This window comes from Cydia pomonella, chromosome 26 (assembly GCF_033807575.1).
Source record: "Cydia pomonella isolate Wapato2018A chromosome 26, ilCydPomo1, whole genome shotgun sequence".
NCBI classification, from domain to species: Eukaryota; Metazoa; Arthropoda; class Insecta; order Lepidoptera; family Tortricidae; genus Cydia; species Cydia pomonella.
Window position 1 is genome coordinate 8,516,416 of NC_084728.1, and position 26,176 is coordinate 8,542,591.

General features: G+C 36.2%; 1 protein-coding gene across 2 annotated transcripts in view; it reads right to left on the reverse strand.

The window, feature by feature from the left end:
- Nucleotides 1-8,709: 8,709 nt before the first annotated feature.
- LOC133532174 (serine proteinase stubble-like) overlaps nt 8,710-26,176 on the reverse strand; it is a 49,024-nt gene continuing 31,557 nt past the window's right edge. Inside the window, exons 4-10 of one of the 2 annotated variants that reach the window (XM_061870725.1) lie at nt 14,269-14,595; nt 12,825-13,002; nt 11,644-11,743; nt 10,950-11,042; nt 10,394-10,498; nt 9,365-9,472; nt 8,710-9,021 (exon numbers count right to left, since the gene is read on the reverse strand). In XM_061870725.1, coding sequence (XP_061726709.1) covers nt 8,842-9,021; nt 9,365-9,472; nt 10,394-10,498; nt 10,950-11,042; nt 11,644-11,743; nt 12,825-13,002; nt 14,269-14,595 — 1,091 coding nt within the window. In that variant the 3' untranslated portion in view covers nt 8,710-8,841. The remainder of the gene's footprint in view (nt 9,022-9,364; nt 9,473-10,393; nt 10,499-10,949; nt 11,043-11,643; nt 11,744-12,824; nt 13,003-14,268; nt 14,596-26,176) is intronic. The other variant, XM_061870726.1, reaches the window with a different exon arrangement.

The window sequence follows — 26,176 nt, forward strand, 5'->3', positions numbered from 1 at the left end:
ATAGTTCTTTATATGGACTAAATGTAATTAACGATAGTTTTAATACTATCTAAATGTTACGAACTATACTAAGCCTAAGTAAAAGGCCAAACAGAAAGTAAAAATCTTTACATGCAAAAAATAAATTTGTAAATTGATCAAATACTTCCTCGAAATACCAATGAGATTCCAATAACAATATTTTTGCAGCATATGTTCAATATAACATAGCAATACATTCAGATTATTGTTTTTTTTTTTATATACGACGTTGGTGGTAAACAAGCATACGACCCGCCTGATGGTAAGCAGTCTTCGTAGCCTATTGCTTTGTCGGTTTGACTTGAATGAAAGCATATATCGAGCATGTATCTTTATCAAGAAGTCAAGAAGAATGAACGTATTTAGTGGTAAAATATTAAAATAAATATTAACAGGGATGAATAGCTTTGCGATCTTAAGATCGGTAATTTTTCTATGAAATTTCCATTTCGGGATAAAACGGTTTCCACTAACTAAATCTTGACAAATCACTTTGATTTTGATGTCGATCGCTTCAGCATAATATATGCTATACGTTTATAGGTTTCGCTTTAATTTTTTTGTATTTTGAAAAAAAAAAAAACCTATAAACCTAGTTTTTCATTGTGTCAAAAATATACTAAAAATCATGAAGAATGGAAAATATTTAGAAGTGGAAAAACATTTTCTTTTTTGTATGGGCGAGTACGCGAGTACGTGGAAACCTCTTATGGGATATTAAATCCTTGAAATTGTTGAATTTATTTTTAGCTGGCAACACTGCGCAGGCGCCGTCGCCATCGAAGGCTGCGGCGGTGAACGATTCCTACGATTCTCGCCTCTACGGACGAACGGGCTAGCATGGTTGTATTTGCTGTCTCGCTCACATGTAAACCTTGGGTTCACAGCTTTTGGATTTGAAACAGTTGTTTTGATTTTTTGTCGCATCATGTGGCTATAGGTGAATGATACTGATTACTATGGGTCATATTAATAAACCAATTATAACCAGGAATTTCGTCACTAAATTATTTATTTATCAAGCAAGTTTGGATTGGACCGGTGTACCAAAAGTTATTTTCTAGTTTCTAGTATAAATGTCAAAATTGACATGATTTTTGCTTAGACTCATCCCAATTTCTTTTTACAAGCTTTTATAAAACTTGCTATTATCTCCAAAATGGAGTTAATTAGTCTAGAATACCGGTGTCTTTGGGAAAGTTACTTAATTTAAGCTCAGGGATGCACCCTTGAAATTAACGGTAAGAAAAATACGGTATATATCACATTTTTTTTAGGGTTCCATACCTCGAAAAGAAAAAAACCGTTTCTTGTCCGTCCGTCCGTCTGTCTGTCTGTCGAGACCCTTTTTCTCAAGAAGGCGTGGAGGTATCAAGCTGGAATTAATTAATACTCAGGTCTACTGTCTCTTGGAGCTGTAAAAAAATCTTCTAAGCCAACGCAATCAAAAGATACAGCCGTTTATGCCGCAAATTTTCGACACTCGCAAGGGAATCAAAACCTACAGGGTACTTCCCGTGAACTCAGAATTTTTAAATTTGGTACGAAGCAACATCTTATAGCACAGATAGAGGAAAAATTACGAAAACCGTAAATTTTAGTTACATCATATAATATATACGTACAGGTTTGTACGGAGCCCTCGGTGCGCGAGTCCGATTCGCACTTGGCCGGTTTTTTTTACATAAAAAAGGCTTTCACATACACCGTGCATCATGCTAGCCCTCAATGATGTCAGAAGGATATTTAAACATTTTAAACGCTGCACTAACGGGTTTTTTGCAGAGTCCTGCGCCCGTGTATGGCTCGCTTTATGCGACTTGAATCATTGCTATTAAGTATTTATATGAGTTAATGTACTTTTAAGGTATTATTTAATTGGGTAATAATAAAAAAAGCTGTAGGTGTTGAAGGAAATATTAGTTATTTTACGTATAATATATAGGTGTTAGGAGTGTCTCTATACTTAAAATAGTTTAATCTTATTTAAAAGTTGATGCAGTCCATGGTTCTAGTTATAGTTCTAGTTTCATTTTCCATAAAATCTAGGAAACCATAGACAGGACCAACTTTTTAATAAGGCAACCTATTACAATTTTTTTATCCGTATGCAATTTTACTAGGCAACCAGTACCCCTAGTGTAAATTTGATCGACATCATAAAGTGACGAACGCGTTTGCGTTAAGTCTCATTTTGTATAGGATTTTGAGTTTCCAAAACGTCCCGCTTGGCGCGCTCTTTCTAAATCCAATACAAAATGAGACTAAACGCAAACGCGTACGTCACGTTTCGAAATCGAATTTATTTTCACTAGGGGTACTGTTTGCAATGCGTCAATATGAATGTTATCTATAATTTATTTCTTATCACAAATATATAACAGATGAGGGTATATATTTCTTATAACGTTATCTCCTACGACTCCTACGATTTGACTTCCACACGGTAGCAAAAAAAATCACAAACATAGGTTTCTAAAACGTACCTTATTTTTTTTGCACAAGAGCTAAAATAGTACATTGTGGAACGAGGGGGTAAGTGAAAATTTGGAAGCGAAGGTGCTAATTCCCGTCAGGCTGGAGGGAATTAAAGACCCGACTTTGCAATATTCTCACCCCCGGAGTTGTACACAATGTTTTTCATAACACTTGCGAAGAAAAAACTAAATTTCAAGCGAAATTATTCTTAAATACGGTGACATATCAAACATTCGTCCGCCATTTTGTCATTTGTTGACAGGGTAAGTATCAAAGGCACAGACCTTACGGCATTCAGCCACGATTGAAAATTATGTAAAAATATTTCAAATGGCTATTAAATTAATCAAATTAAATAATTTTAAACATAAACAAACATATTTTAATTTATTAACGGCATTATTTTAAAGTAAAACTCTTTTACGCTATGTGGTTTGTAATATTGATACTCACTAAAAATCCCGGGCACACACGGCCGTCACGCTCACGCTCAAGCTAGCGCCCAGTGAGAGTGAGAGAACAACACGAATCTACGGGGCCTTAAGCATATACCTAGACTAGATATTAAATAAATAAAAATTTGGGGACAATATTACAAAGTATTTAAGTATAAAAAAAATACAACAGATCGACATAGCCCCAAACTAGCAAAGCTTGCACTATGGGTACTAGGCGAAGATATACTTACGTATATAGATAAACACATACTTATATACATAGAAAACACCCATGACTCAGTAACAAATACCTGTGTTCATCATTAATGCCCTTACCGGGATTTGAACCCGGGACCATCGGCTTCATAGACAGGGTACCCACTAGACCAGACCGGGCGTAAAAATTAATTAATTACGTAGATATTCCGAATAACAGGTGACTAATCATAATTTCCACAAATTAAAATATCCTTGTGTCACAACCATATTTAACCTAGTCGTGTCATCCACGATGACACGCAGATTTGACAAATCTAACCTTTAAAAACATGGCAATAAGAGTCAAGCCACGCGTCTTCGTGAATGACACGATCTATAGCAAGACATGTTAACATCAGAATGAATATTCAATATGGCGGATGTCTCGCCTTCTAAGAAAAGACTTCAACGCGCAAGTTCAATTCAATGCCATGCGCGTGCACATTCTTATTGAAACGCCTTTGAAATAATATTGTGTCATTTTAGATCAACTCTTGCTATCCTCCATTAAATTAGAGTTTAGAGTTTCTTGCCGGTCCATATTGGGATACCCTCCTCCAATTGAGGGGGGACTTAAATCTTCTCGGGTCAGAGGTGTAGGGTTAAGAGCCGGTGTAGCTTTATTTGTCGTTCATAAGCGCGTTGTAATATGCCTACTTGAATAATAAACTATCTTATCTTATTATTGATTAATTTTATTGCCAATAATTAAATAAATCATTAATATAGTAAACACCCCTATAATGGAACAGGCACCAATGATGGGATGGTATAGACAAAACCTGTAAAACTAGTATTTACCATCAGTTTTCAATCGCTGGCAACATTATACCATAAACAAGAGCCAAAGAGCTGTTTAAGTTTAATTTTGTCATTGATATTTGTTAGTTTGAAAATTGATGGCGCCGTACATCCCATGAATGGAGCAAAAACCATAGTTTTAATTCGTTAAAAATATTGAAACCAATTGCAGTAGCTTTCATTAAATACATAAAAACATAAAGGACGAATTAGACATTCAACTTTTAAAGCGGTAGAAATTTTACAGATGTCGGTGAAATATCAAAAACACTCCAAATTTTCTCTTAAATTTTCAATGATTGGTGCCGTTAACATAAATACCTGAAAACTAAGAAATAATCGAGCAAACAATACAGAAATATATATGAACCTATTTTTTATAAATAATTAAAAAAATTGTGCACATAATATCAGCTCAGTATACGATGGTAAACAATACATAATATCTGATTTAAACATTCTTAGGTACACGATTATATCAGCTAAAAATTTGGTCAATTTTTACAAAAAAACGCTATACAAAATTATATTCACGAAATCAATTTTTGTTAAAACTTCAACAATTAAAATTATGTAGCTAAACCAATTATCAATTTAAAAATAGTAATGACATCTAGCGATTTAAAATAGAACTAGCATTATAGACTTGCTCAGTACAAAACTACAAAAGGCTACATTCGAAAGGCTTTTGTGAAATATATACTAGTACGACGCAGTGTCTAGCGTGGCTCATAGATGGCGCTAGTATGTAGTGATCTAGCTGACTTGTCATTTACGAAGTTCTGAATTGATACACCAGGGGCAACACGCATTATAATTCTTTATATAGATATACTTATCTTTCTAGTGTAAGTATCTAGAGGTATTATTTCGTTTATAATTACAGTTTTCATAAAAATTGGCATTGGACATTGGATTTACCGGGGAAGTGAACGGGAAGATTAAAAACAAATAACCTACAATTTTCTCCTCCTGCGGCCCAGCCATACAAATGTAAACTTCAACATTTGCCTCTGAAATTTGAACTTATAGTGTAGGGAATAGAGTTCATGTTCTTTTGTTTGAAAACTTAACGAAACAAAATAAATGCAACCTTGTTCCAAATGTTCCAATTGATGATTTAAATTTCATCGAACTGAATAAGTACTAAAGGCCCGATTCGAAGAATGATTAAGACACGTTTAAGATCTTGGAAAGATCTTTAAGAGATCAATACTAAACGACATATCTAGACACGTGGAAGCATGTCCAGCCAAGTTCAAAGAAAAAGGATCAAAATTAACGTTTATTTCGTTTCCGCTGTGATCCCAATAAGATCTATCTACGATATTGCTAACGTCAAAGTGACATTGGTTGCCTGAATCGAGCTGCTTCTGTCAATTATACGACATACAAACGATATCTAAATGAGAACTTATTTCAAACCAGAACTTATCGTTATCGTAGGTATTTCATTCTTCGAATCGGGCCGTATATGTAGGGCCATGGGCCGTGGGAGGTTAAAAACTTTGGATCCTGGATTTTCCCTCCTTGCTGGATCCTTAATGAATACTGACGATTTTCTCTCTATTTCGTGCGTAATAATTACTAATAGTGCAAGGGTAAGTCCCTCGAGATTATTATCGTCTGTGAGTAGGGGTCTGGTAGATCTACTCTACTCTTACACACTTTCATTTGCATTAAAAAGTTATTTACGATACAAGTGCAGAAAATAGGAAATTCGTAACGCGTGGTGATAAATCGACACGAGTTGCGAATTGTGAAACGTGTATCTACAACGTTGTACAGTACATATGGCTCTTGAAAGTATTCATATGCACGAAAAGTGCTCATTCAGTGAAAGTAGCACCATATGTACTGTAATAGTTATTTGTTTTCCAAGGGGTAAAAAAATAAGCATCAAAGTCAAATGGCGTTCTAAAAGTTTTAATCATGTAACGAAAGATGTCAGTAAATTTACTGTGTCTACAAAAATTTTTTTTCAATCCACATCTATTTGAAATTCGGGCCAAGTTTGAAATAAAAAACTTTTTATATTTTTCCAATGGTTTATTTTATGAACATAAAAAAGCTAAAAATAAAAATATTCTACAAATAAATAATGTAAAAATCAATAATTAAAACAATAAAAGGACCACATAGTCCAATCCTAATTTAGGACCTTTAACAAAATATCATTTAAATATCTTAACATAATAAATGTCTAATAAGCGACATGACTTACAACTCAGTGTCTGTCGGCGGCCGATCCTAAAATCAGGCAGATCGTAATGTTCCTGTGTAATGTTTTGACGGCAGTCACATTAAAACAATAGATAGGTAAGATACGTTTCCTTAGATTGCTTTAGATGCCCGAATGGCAAACTGTAGAAATAGGAGCCCCACGTCCACTTAGGAAAGATTTTCACGTTCTACGATATGCCTATGAATTTCACGATCTGCCTGATATTTCGACCGGCCGCCGATATATCAAAAAAACAATTATTTCAAAATTTATTGATTGTCAAAATCTTGATACAATAACCACTTCCCAGTCGATATTAAAGAATCATTAAATTCTCATTTAATGAGAATTTAACAAAAATTGTTTACAGCTCCTAGTTTTCGTTGTGTGTATAGCTGAAGCTGATTAATGTGGCATTTCACGCCAAGCGGGCAGAGAAAAAAATGTCGGGTCATATAATTTGCTGATATTTAGAATAGTTATACTACTCGATGTCTTGAATTTATATGTATTTTTATTTTATTTTTAATGAATGATGTTTAAGGTGGAAATAATGAAAAACCGGGCAAGTGCGAGTCGGACTCGCGCACGAAGGGTTTCGTACCAATATTTATATCATCTGTGAAAATTTCAACTGTCTAGCTATCACGGTTCATGAGATACAGCCTGGTGACAGACGGACGGACGGACGGACAGCGAAGTCTCAGTAATAGGGTCCCGTTTGACCCTTTGGGTATGAAACCCTAAAAATGTCAATCGGCCCGATTCGGAGAATGAAATACGATAACGATAAGTTGTGGTTTAGATAAGTTCTCATTTAGATATCGTCTGTATGTCGTATAATTGACAGAAGCAGCTCGATTCGGGCAACCAATGTCACTTTGACTTTAGAAATATCGTAGATAGATCTTATTGAAATCACAGCGGAATGAAATAAACGTCAATTTTGACATGTCGTTTAGCTATCGATCTTTCCAAGATTTTAAACGTGTCTTAATCATTCTTCGAATCAGGCCGTATGTTTAGTCATAACATAAATAATGATACATACAAGTAAAGAAAATAATTTTAAATGAAAATGATTATATAGAAAAAATAATTGAAAATATCAATGTTATAATACTTTATAGTATAACAAAGTACTGACCGATTTTGGTTTCTCAAATGCGAGAATGACAATTTACTTTTAATAATCCAACCGTGATTTCCTAAGCATGTGAAATATTACAATATAAAAAAAATATTACGCTTTCAAAAACGCTGTAGAAGAATTGTTATTTAAATTCATCACATAAGTTTAGTCAGTTTTTTAGCAGTAAAAATTTATTTATTATTTTGAGATTATTATTATTATGAGAATAAAAATGTCTTAAACCATAAAAAGAAGGTAAGCGATTTTGACGTGTTTTTTTAAACCACTTTCGAAAAATACACATACATACATACATACATATAATCACGCCTATTTCCCGAAGGGGTAGGCAGCGACCACGGATTTCCACTTGCTACGATCCTGACATACCTCTTTCGCTTCCTTCACTTTCATGACATTCCTCATACACGCTCGTAAAAAAAAAAAAACTAAAAAACTCACGGCAAATAATGTAACAATTTTTAATGATATACGATCGTTTACATTATTTTGGTTTCATAAGTAATAGTTACTGATGTTTAAAAAGCGTTTTTCAATAAAAGGACATGTGATGATTGTTTACGCTTTTTCTAATGCAAAAAAAAACGGACTGATAGATTTTACAAAATTTAAATATAAGTAGTAAGTTTTTGTACATCATGTTTATTATAGTTATCATCCTTGGTGATATGTTGATATTAAAATGTATTAAAAAATACAGAGATTTTTGTTGGGTTTCCTAAATTTTAACTGTGTCTATTCAAGGTTTCTTGTTTTTAAATCCCCTACGTTGTCATGACGGGAATTTTGTATGTCTCTCTCTAGGGTTTTTATTTTCATATATTTTCCTCTCGGGTTTATACAGCTGTATAATGTGTATACATCCCGAGCAGACAATAAGAAAGCCTCAGATCACATGCTTGTCGACCTCGGTTTCGTCTCGGCCGACAAATACGTGCGATGTGACACATTTCTTATTCTACTGTCTACATACTTAGATATGTATAATATATACCTATTGCCTATTTTTATCGGTCACTTTGATGCTTTTGTTTTTTTGTTGTCATAAAGCTATTGCTGTTTGTTGATTTGTCGTTTGTGCTCTCCGGGAACATAGGAGGAATTGAGGGATAGCTACCTAAATTCCTTTATAATTAAAATACTCCTCCAAATAGTCTTTAAGTAAGTTGATAACCGTTTGTCAATCCAAGTCCTAATCATTTTTTTTTCTCGGGTTTTGACATCTTCTAAGGTGTGATATTTTTTTCTCGAGTTTGTACACCTTTAAGGTTAAACCGTTTGTCAATCCAAGTTTTAATCATTTTTTCTTCTCGGGTTTTGACACCTTTTGAGGTGTGATATTTTTTTAACGGGTTTTTACATCTTTAGGTATGTATAACCGGTTATCAATCCAAGTTCTAATATATTTTTCTTCTCGGATTTTGCCACCTTTTAAGGTGTGTTATTTTTTTCTCGGGTTTGTACACCTCCTAAGGTGTAATCAGCTTGTCGATCCAGGGCACGAACTTCTGTATGTTGGTGTAGACGCCGGGCAGGTGCTCGCGGCCGCAGCCGATGCCCCACGACACGAGCCCGACGAGCGTGCTGCGCCCGTCCAGCTTCATGGTGAGCGGCCCGCCGGAGTCGCCTTGGCAGGAGTCACGCCCGCCCTGGAAATAAACAATGCCACTGTTACCGTTATTTTTAAACCTTATCTAACTTCTTTAATAACAAAACTTCCGTGAGACACAGACATATTAATTATGTTAAAACGGGTCACTCATGTATTTTAAATCGAAAACGCTTCACTTCGTACCCTTGTTGGGCTTTGCTCTAGATCTGGAATGACATTCGCTATGCTGTGCCCTACCACACAAAGCGAGATGATATTTACAGTGCGCACCCTCTTCTGAACGTAGTTTAAGAATGTACCCGGGTCCGAAAGATTCTTTCTATGATGTTTAGTACATCCTTCACACCTCTTATACCTCTCCATACCTCCTCTCTATATACCTCTTTATATCCAGCGCACAGGAACACATCATGGATGGTCTCTCGACGGCCGGCGGCGCGGAACCAGCGCTGGCAGCGCTCGTTGGGGATCACTTCTACGTCCACTTCCTAAAAATATGATAATTAAAGGTTAATAAAGATATGGAAGAATGAAAATCAACGTTTACTATATAATAAACTTAAATGTAGCGAGTCAGCACTATGCAAGTATATATCTGTCACAGGGAAATGATGAAAATAGAGATTTCAACAAATCTCTATGGGATATGATCAAATCACGCAGGATGATAAAATGGCGAATCCATATCATTATTTCCCTAGAAAAATTCAGTCATTTGACCAAAGCACCGACTCTAAGACAAAATCGGCCAATAAAATAGTTAGATAATAAATTATTTCGTACGCCAAAAGGCACATCATAGCTGTTCCTTAGAATACTGAGTTACCACCTATTTATGTACCTGTGATGAACGAATAAAGAATTGATTGATTGATAAACATGACACGCTTTTCCATATCACTAGATTTGGTTAGGAATTTGACAAAATCCCTAACTACGGCACTAAATTGACAAAACGAACTCAAAAAGTCAACTAGTTTTATCATTTCGCTAAACAAGTTTAGTGAAATGATAAAGTCTCAACTGGAAGATGGTACTCGTATGTATGTATATGGTGAAATATGTGGCTTGGCTGTTTCGTTACTACAAGAAGTATTGTATAATAAAAATGAATAGTTCATAAAATTATCACCTTACCCCATGTGACGGTAGTGAAACGGCCAAGCCATATATTTTGACTAAGCATTAGATTTTGTGAAGTTAGGGCTTGTAGAGTTAGAAGCTTGGCTTTACAAGAGATCTGATAACTTTTTGACAGTGCGAGCCTTATGGTCTCGTCTTTGCTACATTTTACATGAAAATGTTTTGAGAATGAGAATGAATCTTTAGAAAATTGTTGACGTATCTTAAAGTTCAAATCACGCAGCGAGTAGGTATCACCCATTTTTAAATCAATAAATGAACATTACCTGTAAAACTGAAGGCACGGTGCTCTGTCCATGCCTCGTTCGCCCCCAGCCTGCAACAGTCGCCATCTTTCCGGCTAACTTGATTTGTTTCTGAGGTAGGCACACCTGGAATCAAGTGATGTACACCAAGTAAATTAAAGGAAAAAAAAACATTTTTTACTATAAACTGCCATGAGACTCGTAAGTCATTAAAAACTAAATTAACCTAATTTTTCACTATACCAATTGGTAACAGCCCTTTGTTGTTCAAAAACTAATGAGAAAGTTGCATTTTATCCACATGTGGGGTAAAGTAATCAGATGCAAATTTTGAGTTGTTTCCTTATGTTAGCTGGTAGAATTGACTTTCAAATGTTGTTTTTGAATGTTAGATATTTTTATTATGGATTATGATGGATATAATCTGATCTAATCTATGACTTACCAGGAATACGTGTTGCTTGAATACGATGCCTTTATCCAGCTGCACCAGCGCCACGGTCCTATACTCGGTCGGCCTGTAAGGCAGCCACCTGGTGGATTTACTCATACTCTAGCAGTGGGCAATATGACTTACTGGTAAAATATGCTGCTTGAACACGACGCCCCTGTCGAGCTGCACTAGAGCCACGTCGTTCCTGAAGTCCGCTGGTTCGTAAGACGGGTGCACCTGTGGATTTACAATTTATTTTGAGTGTACAGGTCTTTAAAGGGTCGGCAACGTGCATGTAACACCTCTGGAGTTGCAGGCGTCCATAGGCTACGGTGACTGCTTACCATCAGGCGGTCTGTATGCTTGTTTGCCACCAACGTGGAATAAAAAAAAAACTTAAATATACGTCAAATATTTGCTCTAGTTACGATATACAACGGACATGTCAGTGTATAATGTGACGTTCTTGTTTGAAGAAACGTCACTTCCGACTCTGACATATCGGATTCATATCGACGATTTTGATGACCGGTCTGGCCTAGTGGGTAGTGACCCTGCCTACGAAGCCGATGGTCCCGGGTTCAAATCCTGGTAAGGGCATTTATTCGTGTGATGAGCATGGATATTTGTTCCTGAGTCATGGGTGTTTTTATTATTTATATATTATATATATCGTTGTCTAAGTACCCTCAACACAAGCCTTATTGAGCTTACTGTGGGACTTAGTCAATTTGTGTAATAATGTCCTATAATATTTATTTATTTATTTATATCGTATCTAGAGATTTTTTTTGAGGTATATTGCAACTAATACTCATTATGTATTATTTCCACCCACCTCTTTCCTCTGCACGGCGAATTCTTCGTGTGAGTAGCGCTCTCCGGAATCCCGGACGTCCCACTCGCCGAGACGGACGCGGAGCTGAGAGTTCGGGGTGCTGGAAAACCAAAATAAAATAAGGTCAATATGAGAAGACTGTCTATCAGCAGACAGATAACAATAGTTGATGGAAAATGACAATCGAAACTTAAAACCATCTTCACCACTTAGATGATGTCCTCAACTGTACGCTTCTAATATGTGAACACGCCTCTATTGTCAAGACGCTAGAGTGCGTGTTCAGATATTTATGAGCACCTCGGCCGCTCCGATATATCTGATGGCGACTGTACATATACTCCTAAGGTCGGTTGAGTTGAAAAAGCGAAGCTCCTTTTTGACTGACATTATTTCAACTCTAAAGTTATATAATATACAAACGTTGCAAAACCTCAAATTTTGCACACATTCCTTTCGTAAAATTCTTTGAAATAAATAAGCATACATTAGCTTAAATTATACCTCTCATACTATTAGCGTTACGAAACTTGGAGTAATGGAGAAAGTATAGCAAATCGTATTTTACAATTGCGTTCGGTAATCGTCCATTAGTGGAGTGTGAAAGTGACTGGTAATTACGTCATAGGTTATGATTTGAGTATTGATTATTAGGTGTTGTGAGTAACGGTGGGTCGCTACATCTATTGTCAAATAGCGGTACTGATAATTCCGCTACTCGATGGGCTACTCGCCAGCGCAATGGGCACCATGCCGCAGGCGGACCTGCTGGATGTGGTGTTTTTTTTTTATGTTTTTTTTTTTGTTAATTTTAATTTATTTGTAGTTTTAGCTTATTAAGTTATTTTATATTTATGTCGTTTAAGTTAGTTTTTAATTAGTTTTATGTTTAGATATATTTTAGTCTGTGTAATCTGTATTGCAGTTGAATTCCTGATATATGGAGTGAGCACTCTATGTTACTTATTTATCTATGGTAAAACATATTTTATCGATAATTTTTTAAATGAAGCCCATCCAAAGGACAATGCAGAAACTGTTATAGGACGCTATTTGACGCGGGAGATATAAATAAAAAAGAAACCAAGATACAGGATCGTACAATTATTTAGGAAATCTGTTTACTAGTTATATAGTTTTCGAAAATAAGTAAACATTTTTAGACTCGGGTTTTTACTTACGTAGCAACACAATGCGCCGCAGTGATGACCCATCGGTCGGAAATAAGTGCGCCTCCACACGCCAGCTTCTTGCTCAAGAAACCCGACTTGATAAGCGCCGCTTGCCACGGGTGCGACCCGAAACCCGTCGAGTGCCCGCCGACGATCCGGTTGGAGCGTGTGAAGTGTTCGCCGCAACCTGAAATGTGTGAGAGGTCCATTAGAATAATAAAAAGGATTTATATATATGTCCATGATCTTTGTTGATAAAGAGGCTCAGTTCTTATAAAATCAGATTCACAAGATTTATATATATGTCACAATGGCAATTAAAAATATGAGAGGCAGAAAATACAGTAAGTAAACAAAATATGTTTTTTTTTTTATTTGATAATATCTTGAGGTTTATATTTGTGTGGGTAACGTAAAGTTTAATTTTGTTCGTGATATGGATGTGTGTTCTGCGTGCGAAATGACATTTTTTTTAATTTATCCATTCCTGTAATAGATGATAGAATTTTGCAAACATTCATGAAATTGTGATTTAGCTACTAATGTTTATACAAAACATAACGATGTCATCGTCTAAATCGATTCATTTCCTCAAACCAAATAGAAATACTTCTGGGTACTATTAATAATACTATATAAAAGAAAAGTAAAACTAGTATTTCATGCATTATGTGCATGTGTAACAAATTTTAGTAATAACAAAATTAATATTTTAATAACAAAGTACAATAAAGCAACACTTAAACAAAGCTTTCTAAATCCATTCCAGGTGATAATTTATTACATTATTTTTTGTTTACAATTTTGTAACACAAACTATTGCATAAAATCTACCAGCAATAAAAAAATACCAGTACTCTGGAATAGACTTGACAGAAAAGCGTGCTAGAAACAAAAATGTGCGTAGCGTAAACCCGAGAAACCCGACTCCAAAAAATCTTTCAAAAGTCAACCGTTGGTCCAAATTTACCGTTTGTGCTTGTGAATTCATTCAATGTGCTACTAATAAAATAGGTGCGTGATGATTATGAAAACGCAGTGCTGAAGATAAAGCGAGAAAGAAGATGGCGAGTCGACTCAAGTGTTTTGCTATAAGTCCAAAAACACAAGTTATTTTGCATATTTATATTACTTTTGAATTCTCTAATATATTGTAATGTGTTAAAAAACTTACGTCAAATATGCTATCTTTTGAATAAAATTTAAAAAAAGAAATATCTAATTTTTTTATTACTTGTGGAATGATACTCGAATGTATTAAAATGAGTTATATTTTTGAGATTGTTTTTATTAAGTGCTGAATTGAAGTAATTGCATAATCGTGTTATAATCCCGAATATTCAACAAACAAAGATAAGTGATAAAAAACTGTAAAAAAAACTTTTGCCCAAAATAAACTAAACACTTCTGAGCAAACCCGCCACCAAAAAAACCAAAAAACCCAAAATCTCACCCGGATAACTAGGTCTCGTGTGTTCATTCGTCACTACAGGCACATAATCATCATCACCAAAATCGTACGGCTTCGTCGTACTCTCATGATACGATGGCTTCACGTGAAAATAGTGGTTTTGATCTGTGTCCCACGGTTTTTCTGTGTCCCAGGGTTTTTGGTCCCATTTGTCGGGTTTTTGGGTCTCCCAGGGTTTTTGGGTGTCCCATTTGTCGGGTCTGTGGGGTTTGCGGTTGTCAGTGTAAACGATGACCGGGTCCTCGAACTGGTTTGTGTTCTGGTAGTCGATTTCGTGGGGGAATGTTCCGATGAGTTCGATTAGATCACCTGTGGTTAATGGTTATGATGTAGTGTGCGTGTGTTAGGTCAGAGACCGGCAAACCCCAGCTCTTTAGGAGTACGATGTGGCTCTTCAAGCCATCCAAAAAAATTAACAGTTAGAGTACTTAAGACGACAGAGGAGGACTCGCGCGAATAGCCTTTTCATACAAATGTAATCCTCATTTTGCTCTCTGGATATTAACATTATTGAAAATATTTTGACATAATTTGTTGAACATCAACCACATCTATACCCATACGTTTATTTCTTTCGAATTTTCTATTATTATAAGAGTAAGGAGCATTTAAAAGTTTCTATGAAAACTGTCGAAAAACCAGTAAGGGCATAAATATTGTTGATATACATCAAATTATGTAAAAATGTTTTCCATAATATCAATATTCAGAGAGGAAAATGGGGAGTACGTTTGTATGGAAACGGCCGTCCCCTTTTCTCTTAAACTACTGAAATGAAAACCACATTTGAGGCAATATCATTAAAGGCTATGGCATCCCTAGAACTGGTGATTTTTAAAACTAGGTTTAGACGAAGCCAGTAACGCTAGCGCAGTCCTCAGACAAGCAAGCACTGGTGGGAATAGACAAGCGCTCTATTCCTGGAAACCTGTTTATACAAAGCCAATAACAAGCCAGCAATGGCTTCGTCTTTACCTAGCATAACTCTTCGTATCTGTAAGAACTGATGAGTGCGCAATCTGAATTTAAAAATCCCTTGTAATAACACAATAACTTTAAATCCGTTCGCACTAATCAGTGCTTACTCATACGAAGGGTTAATGATGCTCTACTTTTCAAAAGTTTCAATACTCAATACTCAATACATTTATTGCACATAATGGTTAAGTACAGGTGTTGGGCGCAGCAAATATGGAGAAAGGCACTATGTAATCTAATATTATTTTATATACATTAACTATATTTTTAAAACTTATCATTTAAAAAATCATTTAAGGAGTAATAATTTTTAGAAATCAGTAGAAATCAGTTTGCCGATCCCTGTGTTAGGTTGTAAGTCACTGTGAAGCGCTGTGGGCGCATTGATGTTATTGACAAGTATATACGTGAATGATTATTGATCTTAGAGATTATGAATAGACAGTTTTAAGGGGTCCACTGATTACCAGTTCGCCGGATGATATCGGCCTGTCAGTTATTCGCAAAAATTTATCGCGAATAACTGACAGGCCGATATCGTCCGGCGAACTGGTAATCAGTGAGCTCTTTGCGTTTTATTTACATAAAGTCACTTTTTATGTCATGTGTAAATTTATTCGATAGCGTGACGTGTGCGCGTTTGCGTTAAGTCTCATTTTGTATGGGATTTTGAGTTTCCAAAACGTCCCGCTTGGCGCGCTGTTTTAGAATCGCATACAAAATGACCCTTAGGTCGCATGGTCCGACTGGCTAGTCCGATCAATCGGAATACGATTTTTTTTTTTTCCCGCTGGCTTTTAATCGGTATATAAGGACTTCTCTAATTCTCGTAGTCCTACTATCGGAGTTTTTTTATGCTGTTATTTCTTTTTTATACTACGTCGGTGGCAAACAAGCATACGGCCCGCCTGATGGTAAGCAGTCTCCGTAGCCTATGTACGCCTGCAACTCCAGAGGAGTTACATGCGCGTTGCCGACCCTAAACCCGCCCCCCCCTCGTTGAGCTCTGGCAACCTTACTCACCGGCAGGAACACAACACTATGAGTAGGGTCTAGTGTTATTTGGCTGCGGTTTTCTGTAAGGTGGAGGTACTTCCCCAGTTGGGCTCTGCTCTAGATCTGGAATGACATCCACTGGCTGTTCTCTACCACACAAAGCGGGATGAAATTCACAATGCCATACCTCTCTTTTGGACGTAGTTTAAGGACGTACCCGGGTCCGGTTAGTATGTATGTTAACATTATGGACTTAATAATGAACCTCCAGGTCTATGATTCTTAAGTATGTTAAGTACTCTACATTGTACTTCAATTTTATTTGTATATGTGACTGTTTGTGTTCTAAATAAAAAAATAATAAAAACAGGAGCCAAAGAGCTGCTTAAGTTTAATTTTTCATTGGTATTCGTTAATTTGAAAATTAATGGCGCCATACAAGCCATACATCCCATGACTGGAGCAAAAAACCACAGTTTTAATTTGTTAATAATATTGAAACTAATTGCAGTAGCTTTCATTAAATACATAGTAAACATAAAGGACGAATTGGACATTCAACTTTTAAAGCGTATTGCGTTAGAAATTTTACAGTTGTCGGTTAAATATCAAAAATACTCCAAATTTTCTCTTAAATGTCCCATGATTGGTGCCATTAACATATAGAAAGTAACTTACGCAGAAGTTAGCGAAAATGTCATTTTTACACTGCGAAGTAGCACAGTCGGCTAGTGGTATCTGGCTTTCAATACATGTGTTTTGTATGGATAATATGTGACGTTATCTATGAAAAGGTACCTTTTTTATACTACGACGGTGGCAATCAAGCATACGGCCCGCCTGATGGTAAGCAGTCTCCGTAGCCTATGTACGCCAGCAACTCCAGAGGAGTTACATGCGCGTTGCCGACCCTAAACCCGCCCCCCCCTCATTGAGCTCTGGCAATCTTACTCACCGGCAGGAACACAACACTATGAGTAGGGTCTAGTGTTATTTGGCTGCGGTTTTCTGTAAGGTGGAGGTACTTCCCCAGTTGGGCTCTGCTCTAGATCTGGAATGACATCCACTGGCTGTTCCCTACCACACAAAGCGGGATGAAATTCACAGTGCCCATACCTCTCTTTTGGACGTAGTTTAAGGACGTACCCGGGTCCAAAAACCTTATTGTCGATGGCGCTTCCGCCGTAATTATTTATTATTATTATTTATTTATTCATGAACAATATAATAATTGTATTTGAATATAATATAATAAACGATGCTCCGATACAAACACAACGCTGCGCGACGCAGTGCGGCGTAAGCGCCATCGTCAATAAGGTCCCTTTTCATAGATAATGCCACATATATAAGCTACGCCGAGTCAGACGACGCAGCGGAGCCACGCTGTTTCGTCGTCGCCCAAAACCACTTTTAATTTTTATTTTGTTTTTATGTATATTGTTTCTTTGTATTGTATTTTATTTTGTAGTTTCATAATAGGTTTTACTGTAATGCTATATTACTTATTCAAGTAATAAAAAAATTAACAAATTCTTATATCTCTTAAAACTGGAAAGTTTAGTTTAGATAAGTTTGAATCGTAATAAGACTAATAAGTATCACGCATGATTTAACTCCATGTAACCTAGAATGTTAACATGCTAAAATCACGCCAATTGAGTAATTAAACATTAAACATACTCCTTATCGGAACTTATCGGTAAATAAGTAACGTAACGTTACGTGAAAGGGAAACGCGTTACTTGACTTATTCAAGAGCAACGCAATCGTTACGGTTCGTTATGTTGGTTTCCTTACTGACTAAGAGCTGAGTAAGAGTAACTATTGTAGAACCTAGGGCGTTAAGCTTAGGTCTAGAATGTACAAAATGTTTTCTATGTATATAAGTATTTGTATTTTATATATATCGTTGTCTGAGTACTGTGAAGGTTGGTAACCTTCACAGTCTTTTGGTAGGTAACTGGCAACGATTATGTATTTGAATTCAGAATTATCGCTCTGCTAAAGGACAAACTATCTGCAGGCGATTCATTCAGGGGGGTTCAGCCATTACGGGTAGTGAAATTGTAATCTAGCTAAACGTATAAAAAAATATTAATATAGATTATCAGAAATCTACCTCGAGTGTTTACATTCCCCACGTTAGATAGACCGTATCCCTTTACAGTACCCACAACACAAGCCTTCTTGAGCTTACCGTTGGACGTGTAAGAATGTCCTCATTTTATTATTATTTCTTTATTTAAGAGTATCTTGGGCTTTAGGGTTAGGCATTTTATAATATGAATATTAATGTAAAATACAAAAAACCATACAAAATACATATAAACACATTATAAAAACTTAACCTAGGATACCGCCAGCAGCGGGGCAGGGCCCACGCTGCCGGTGGTCAGGGCCGCAGAGAGAGGAACTGCCGGACTATCCGCGCTGTGTCCAAAATCACCGCCTTCTGCATCTGACCCTTGATCCAGCCACCTCTCTCTCTCAAAGTGTTGGTCGAGACTCTTCACTATGAGACCGTTTGCCGAAACGTCTATCGGGACAATGATCGTCGAATCAAAATCCAACATGGCGGTTATCTCGTGAGCTAAATCAAGGTCCTTACTGGACTTATCCTTCTCGGTTTTCACGAGATTTATTATTATTTATTTGTATCTCCTTGGATTTCAGGGGCCTATAAATTCCGGTCTTTTGATAGGCTTGCCTGAGGATTTATTATTATATCTCCTTGGATTTCACGGGCCTATAAATCCCGGTCTTTTGATAGGCTTGCGTGGGGATATAGATCCAACACGTAGAGGCCTCTTGGAGAACTTTAATGTCATGTAGAACGCCTGCTGGAACCCGTTCACGGGCGCAACAATAGACACCAATGAACCGGTCGCATCAGGCATTGGGACTATTGTAGTAAAGTGAACAGTATAACGGTCTATGGATTGAAGTTTGGGAGGACAATGAGACTGGGTCATGATGTCAAGTGACATTGGAAGTATTGAATTCCGAATTAATATGTTATTTTGTATATTATTTCGTTTTCACAAAGTATATTCCAAGATATAACCACTCACCGTATCTCCTATATGCAACTTTTCGTATTTTCCATTCCGTTTGCATTGCGTTTATACAAATACATCTTTTTTATTGTCTGATGACAAATAATCCATTTTCAGGATTTCGTACCTCAAAAGGAAAAAACGGAACCCAAATAGGATCACTCTGTCTGTCTGTCTGTCCGTCTGTTACAGCCCATTTTTACTATACTTGGCGCAAAACTAGGTGGCGAGTTAGGTCATAATGCCATCTCTTTCACTCTTGGTTGGTCTTAACAAGGGTAAAGGAGATAGCATTATGATCTCAGTGGCCAGTTAGTTTTGCGGCAAGTATAGCTTCTATTTAACTTGCCCTGTTAGTATGCAAGTTAAATTTGACCCACTTCCCGGTTTCCGATGAAGCTGAAAAATTGTATAGGTACATATGTAAGTCGGATGACAATGCAATATTATGGCACCATCAAGCTGATCTGATGATGGAGACAGGAGGTAGCCATAGGAACTCTGTGATAAAAAAAACGCAACCTAATTGTGTTTGGGGTTTTTAGAATTGTCTCGATGAGTATTAGTTGCCTGTGGAAAAAAAAAGTACAGTCAGCGATAAAAGCTTGTACCAAAAATGAACTTTTTGCCAAAAACTTATTGTTTGTGTACATTAATTGATTTATAAAAATCATAATTTGTAATTGTCAAATAATAGTTATTTACGATACAAGTGCAGAAAATAGGAAATTCACAACGAGTTGTGATAAATTAAAACACGACCCAAGGGATTGTTTTAAATCGGCACGAGTTGCGAATTAACTATTCCCACGTGTATCGTACAACGTTTTACAGTACATACGGCTCATAAACGTTTCGACATATGCACGGAAAGTGCTCATTCCCGCACGGATGCGGGAAAGTAGCACCATAATGTATTGTAATATTTATTTATTTATTCAAGCTTTAGTTGGCACCCTAACTCACAACACTGTTTGAATAATTGCCCTAACTTGTTGTAAGTTAGTATAGTCTGAGTAATAGCTTAGTAAGATACTTGGAACAATAAAGCTGTCCAACACGCTCCACTGGAGCACTTTCACTCGGTTTCACTGCTCGAGGCTCGGGACACGGGAATATATTCTAATACAGTAACAATGTAGTTGTTTTGTTGCATACATACTTATATATGCTTATGTATGTGTTGACGTGTAAAAGTGCCCTTGTGGCCTATTTGCTGAACAAATGTTGAAGTTGAAGTTATAATATGTAGTTATTTGTTTTACAAGGAGGCAAAATTGTTGTTTAACCACTCGTCAAACAAACGTTATTGGTTTCAAGGCACGAGGGTTAAACAAACTTTTGCCTCCGAGTGAAACACAAAAATGTTCATCACACAAACGCGAGGAAAATACTACCTATGACACACCAAAAAAATCAAATCCAATCCAAAAAAACGTAATAAAAATTCATCATTCAAAATCATCATTTAAAAGTCAATTCTACCAGCTAACATAAGGAAACAACTCAAAATTTGCATCTTTCCCCCACATGTGGATAAAATGCAACCTTATCATTTTTGAACAATCAAGGGCCTTTACCTTTAATTTAATTTTATCCGTATTTTTAATTTAATTTAATTAATATTTTAATTTTATTTTTTGTAATTTATATGGAAATATTTTGGTTGTAACATTTTTTTCTCACTATGTTCTCTTTTATGTATGTCTATTGACTGTTTGTGTTTACGAATAAAATAATTCTATTCTATTCTATCTTCGTAGTCGGCATCTAGCGTCAAGTAGCGTAGTTATCAGTACCTCTAATTGACACTAGATGTCTCCGGTGTCGCGACTGACGAAAAGTGTATTGCTCAACAAATTACAAGCAGAAGGAGTTGAAAATAGAGTTCCGGTTAGTCTGGCAATATTAGCTGAAAATTGTTGAACATTAGACTGTTTATTCGTCGCGACATCTATTGTTAAGTAGCAGTCAGTACTGATAAATCCGTTACTTAACGCTAGATGTCGGCTACGAAAATAATAAGCGTTTTGGTATGAAAACTGATGTATTGAGTGAGCACTCTATGCTTACTTGGAGCAAAAAATATCGTTCTAACAAAATTTAAAAAGTTGATTGAAAATTCGATCAGGATTCTTCACATCATAGACAAGCGGTTAAAATATTAACACTAAAATAAATATTATATTATAGGACATTCTTACACAGATTGACTAAGTCCCGCAGTAAGCTTAATAAGTCTTGTGTTGTGGGTACTTAGACAACGATATATATATAATATATAAATATAATGAAAACACCCGACTCAGGAATAAATATCTCAGCTCATCATACAAAGAAATGCCTTTACCGGACCTTTACCCAGGGCCATCGGCTTCATACGCAGGGTCACTACCCACTGAGCCAGACCGGTCGTCAAATATCCTTAAAGCGGCCTTTTTCTTGCAAACTTTAGTTGATTTATATCTAATATTAAAATAAAACTTGCAAATTATGAGAGTTTTCTTACGCGAAAGTAAACAAAGAGTTGCGTAATGGGTCGAATTAGTGCCCGGAAGGTAATGCGGTGCTTACCGGCCTGTGACCGCGACAGCCCAAGCTATAAGCGACCGCGAGTCATTATAATACCTTAACACCACTAGAGTCGGATCGAGCTATTTTAGACACTTGTATTATTCGGTATCCTGCCTTTTCGCCGAAAATTGTAATGCCGAATTTCACTTGCCAGCCAAATTTTTCGCAGACGTTTTAGTTGGCATAATAACTTTTATCAAATAATTATTTCGCAACCATATCATTACCCAACCCCATAGTTGGGAAATGAAAATTGCGTACTAGGTTGGGTTAGGTTAGGTTGGATTATGTAAAGTTGGGAAATGAAATACGCCCAAATGAAATTTCGGCGAAAAGTTGGTTGGCAAGTGAAATTCGACAATATAATTTTCGGTGAAAAGGTAGAGAACCGTATTATTCTTCTGTGTTTGAACACTGACCTCCTGTGTGGCTCTGAACACTGACCAGTCCGGCACTGACATAAACGCTATCGAGAACGTAACTTACTTTCTATGCATCTCGCTCGTACTCGCATGTAAGTGCGAGCGAGATTTATAGAAAGTAAAATAAGTTCTCGATAGCTTATATATCAGTTTTGATATTGTCAGTGACTCATGGTACGGGTACTGGAACTTTATGATACGTCAAACATTTGCTAAAGATACAATATGGATTAGATATGTCTATGTCAAAAATAGCAACGCCACTTTTGACACTGACAATTCGTATGTTTAGGAGTTTTTTGACGTATCTTAAAGTTTGAATCGGGCCGTGTGCAATAACATCCTGGACACTTCTTTTAACATGGCATTAGCAATAACAAAATGTAAAGATGGCATTATTAACGTCAGATTATGGACGTTTATAATGACATTTCCTCACTTTTTTCTGTTCACGTCGTCGGTGCAAACTTAGCTTGGAAGGACTCTATTAAAGGATAGTACCTGGGCGACCGAGCTTTGCTCGGTTATAACTATTTATTGTAATATGGTGGTGTATAGGTGATAATCTTAACTACATTTTTTTTACTAAATTAAACATGTCTAAAACAATAAAAATTAAAAAAACTATTTATAAACTTGAACATATAAAAAAAAAGCAAAAGTTGGTCACCGGGCGAGATTCGAACCCGTAACACTCGTTTAGCAGTCCGCGTTTTAACCCGCCTGGCCAGACGGACAGTGGCCTGCAACACGAAATTAGCGACCATATTCTGCGTCGAAAGAAAAACGCATGAAAACTCGAAAACACGCGTTTTCCCAAACATAAGACTAATCTAGATCGATTGTTTACCCCCAAAAACCCCCATAAGATACCAAATTTCTGCAAAATCGTTAGAGCCGTTTCCGAGATCCCGGAAATATAATATATATATACAAGAATTGCTCGTTTAATGGTATAAGATTAGTCCGTATAGATAAAGAATTATCTGTATCCTCTGTGGCTTCTACTTAACATAAAAATTATTTGTATTTTTTTTCATAGATATGTGTATAGTATATCTACTACAACCCTATTTATTTTATTATTCTTATTTAATGCATGTTAATCATAAGATGAATTTTTTTGAAAAGATGTGTCCCGCCGAGTTTTTTGCCGGTGCATATTGGGATACCCTCCTCCAATTGAGGGGGGATTTAAATCTTCTCAGGTCAGAGGTGTAGGGTTAGAGCCGATGTAGCTTTATTTGACGTTCATAAGCGCATTGTAATATGCCTACTTGAATAATAAACTATCTTTATCATTATCCTAAGAAAAATAAGAAAATTTTAGATAATTAGATTTTGTGGCAAAATAATCATTTTTGGTACAAGCGTTTATCTCTGACTGTACTGTAAGAATTTTCTCTCTCTGCAAAGAGAAAGAGACAATTCTAAAAATCCCAAGTCACAGGTTGCGTTGTTTTATCACAGACTTCCTATGGCCTCTCTTGTCATTAAGATCAGCTCGATGGTACCATAATATTGATATTTCCCTGTACTTGTAGAATGACGATATTATTTGCCAAATTTAATAGTTCTTGGTCTACGGGAAGTACCCTATAAATTATGATTTCATTGAGAGTGTCGAAATGAAAGTTTTTTGCGGCATATACTCCCTTTTTAGGGTTCCGTAGTCAACTAGAAACCCTTATAGTTTCGCTATGTCCGTCTGTCTGTCTGTCTGTCTGTCTGTCCGAGGCTTTGCTCCGTGGTCGTTAGTGCTAGAATTGCTAGAAAGCTGGAAATCGGCATGGATATATAAATCAATAAAGCCGACAAAGTCGTACAATAAAATCTAATTTTTTTTTTAAATCTTGATCTTACTAACTAATAAACAAACATGTATTCAGCAAATAGGCAACAGGGGCACTTTTACATGTAAAATTTTTACAATCAATAAAAATAACAACATACAATTACAAATTTGGAATCAATGAAATATTAGACACTTAAATTAATTTTAACAAGCAGCAACGTCTGCGAACGATGCTATTAAGCTTAGGATAAATTTAAAAATGGAAAAACTACTGTCTTGGGTGAGACTTGAACTCACGGCCTCTGGATCGAGCGCTGGAGTATCGATCCAGAGGCCGTGAGTTCAACTCTCACCCAATGATGCTATTAAGCATATGATAATTTTAAAAGTGGAAGAATTACTGTTTTGGGTGAGACTGGTACTCCAGCGCTCGATTCAGAGGCCGTGAGTTCAAGTCTCACCCAAGACAGTAATTTTTCAACTTTTAAATTTATCCTAAGCTTATTAGAGATGTATACAGTCTCTAGTGCATATTATGGAACAGTCTACCCATTACTGACGTACGGAGTAATTTTTTGGGGAAATTCTGTTGATGTTGATAAAACATTTACGAGTATATTGCAGAAAAAATGCTTAAAAACTGTTTTTAGAATGTACATGGATGAATCGCTACGTGAAGTGTTTAGAGAGAAGCGCTTTTTGACCCTTACCGGTATTTATATATTAGAATTAAGCCAATTTGTAAAAAAACACCCTGAATATTTCACAAAGCGTTCATGCAAAGAAAATATCAGATCACAATATAAGTACAATATGGTACTTCCGAGAACTAGCACCTCAATATATAAACAAAGTACGTTCATATCTGCTATTAATGTCTTCAACCATCTGCCAAACGAAATAAAAAGCCTCGAAGGAAATACTTTTAAAAGATGCTTAAAAAACTTTTTAATAGACAAAGTTTTCTATAATTTAAAAGAATTTTATAAGTATGTAAACCTAAATGTATATTAAAATATAGTTTAAGATAAAATACTAAAACCTAGTTTAAGTTAAAAATAATTGTATACCCGAGAAGGGTAAAACTGTTGATACTCATCAAAAAATGTACCTAAGTCATATTCTTGTACCTACACAGTTTGCACAATAAATATTTCTGATTCAGATTCTGATTCTGATTCTAAATCTCGCCATCTCGCTACCTCTCTTATCTTGCACCGCAAGAGAGCAGTCGTATTTACTGTACACCTATTGTGTGCAAATGTCTCTTCATTGCGAAACAATGCTTTGCACATCACGTGTCATGTGACATAAGATTTGGTGAATCTTTAATCTGTGCCCTAATTTTCAAAACAATAGGGCACAATTTCTGCCCCTGGCCTCCATTTCTATAGTTTTAAGATTAATTTGAGTTGTATTAACATTTTAGGCATAGTGGATTGCTATTACATATAAAACAGCAGCCAAATAACACTAGACCCTACTCATAGTGTTGTGTTCCTGCCGGTGAGTAAGGTTGCCAGAGCTCAATGAGGGGGGGCGGGTTTAGGGTCGGCAACGCGCATGTAACTCCTCTGGAGTTGCAGGCGTACATAGGCTACGGAGGCTGCTTGCCATCAGGCGGGCCGTATGCTTGTTTGCCACCGACGTATTATAAAAAAAAAAAAATATTGCTTTTATTATGTTTCTAGATATTATTAGAATACATTTTCATAACGCATAAAGGCATTTTCAATTTTTAGGGTTCCGTAGCCAAATGGCAAAAAACGGAACCCTTATAGATTCGTCATGTCCGTCTGTCTGTCCGATTATGTCACAGCCACTTTTTTCCGAAACTATAAGAGCTATACTGTTCAAACTTGGTAAGTAGATGTATTCTATGAACCGCATTAAGATGTTTTCATAAAAATAGAAAAAAAAACTATAAATTTTGGGGGTTCCCCATACTTAGAACTGAAACTCAAAAAATCTTTTTTCATCAAACCCATACGTGTGGGGTATCTATGGATAGGTCTTTAAAAATGATGTTGAGGTTTCTAATATCATTTTTTTCTAAACTGAATAGT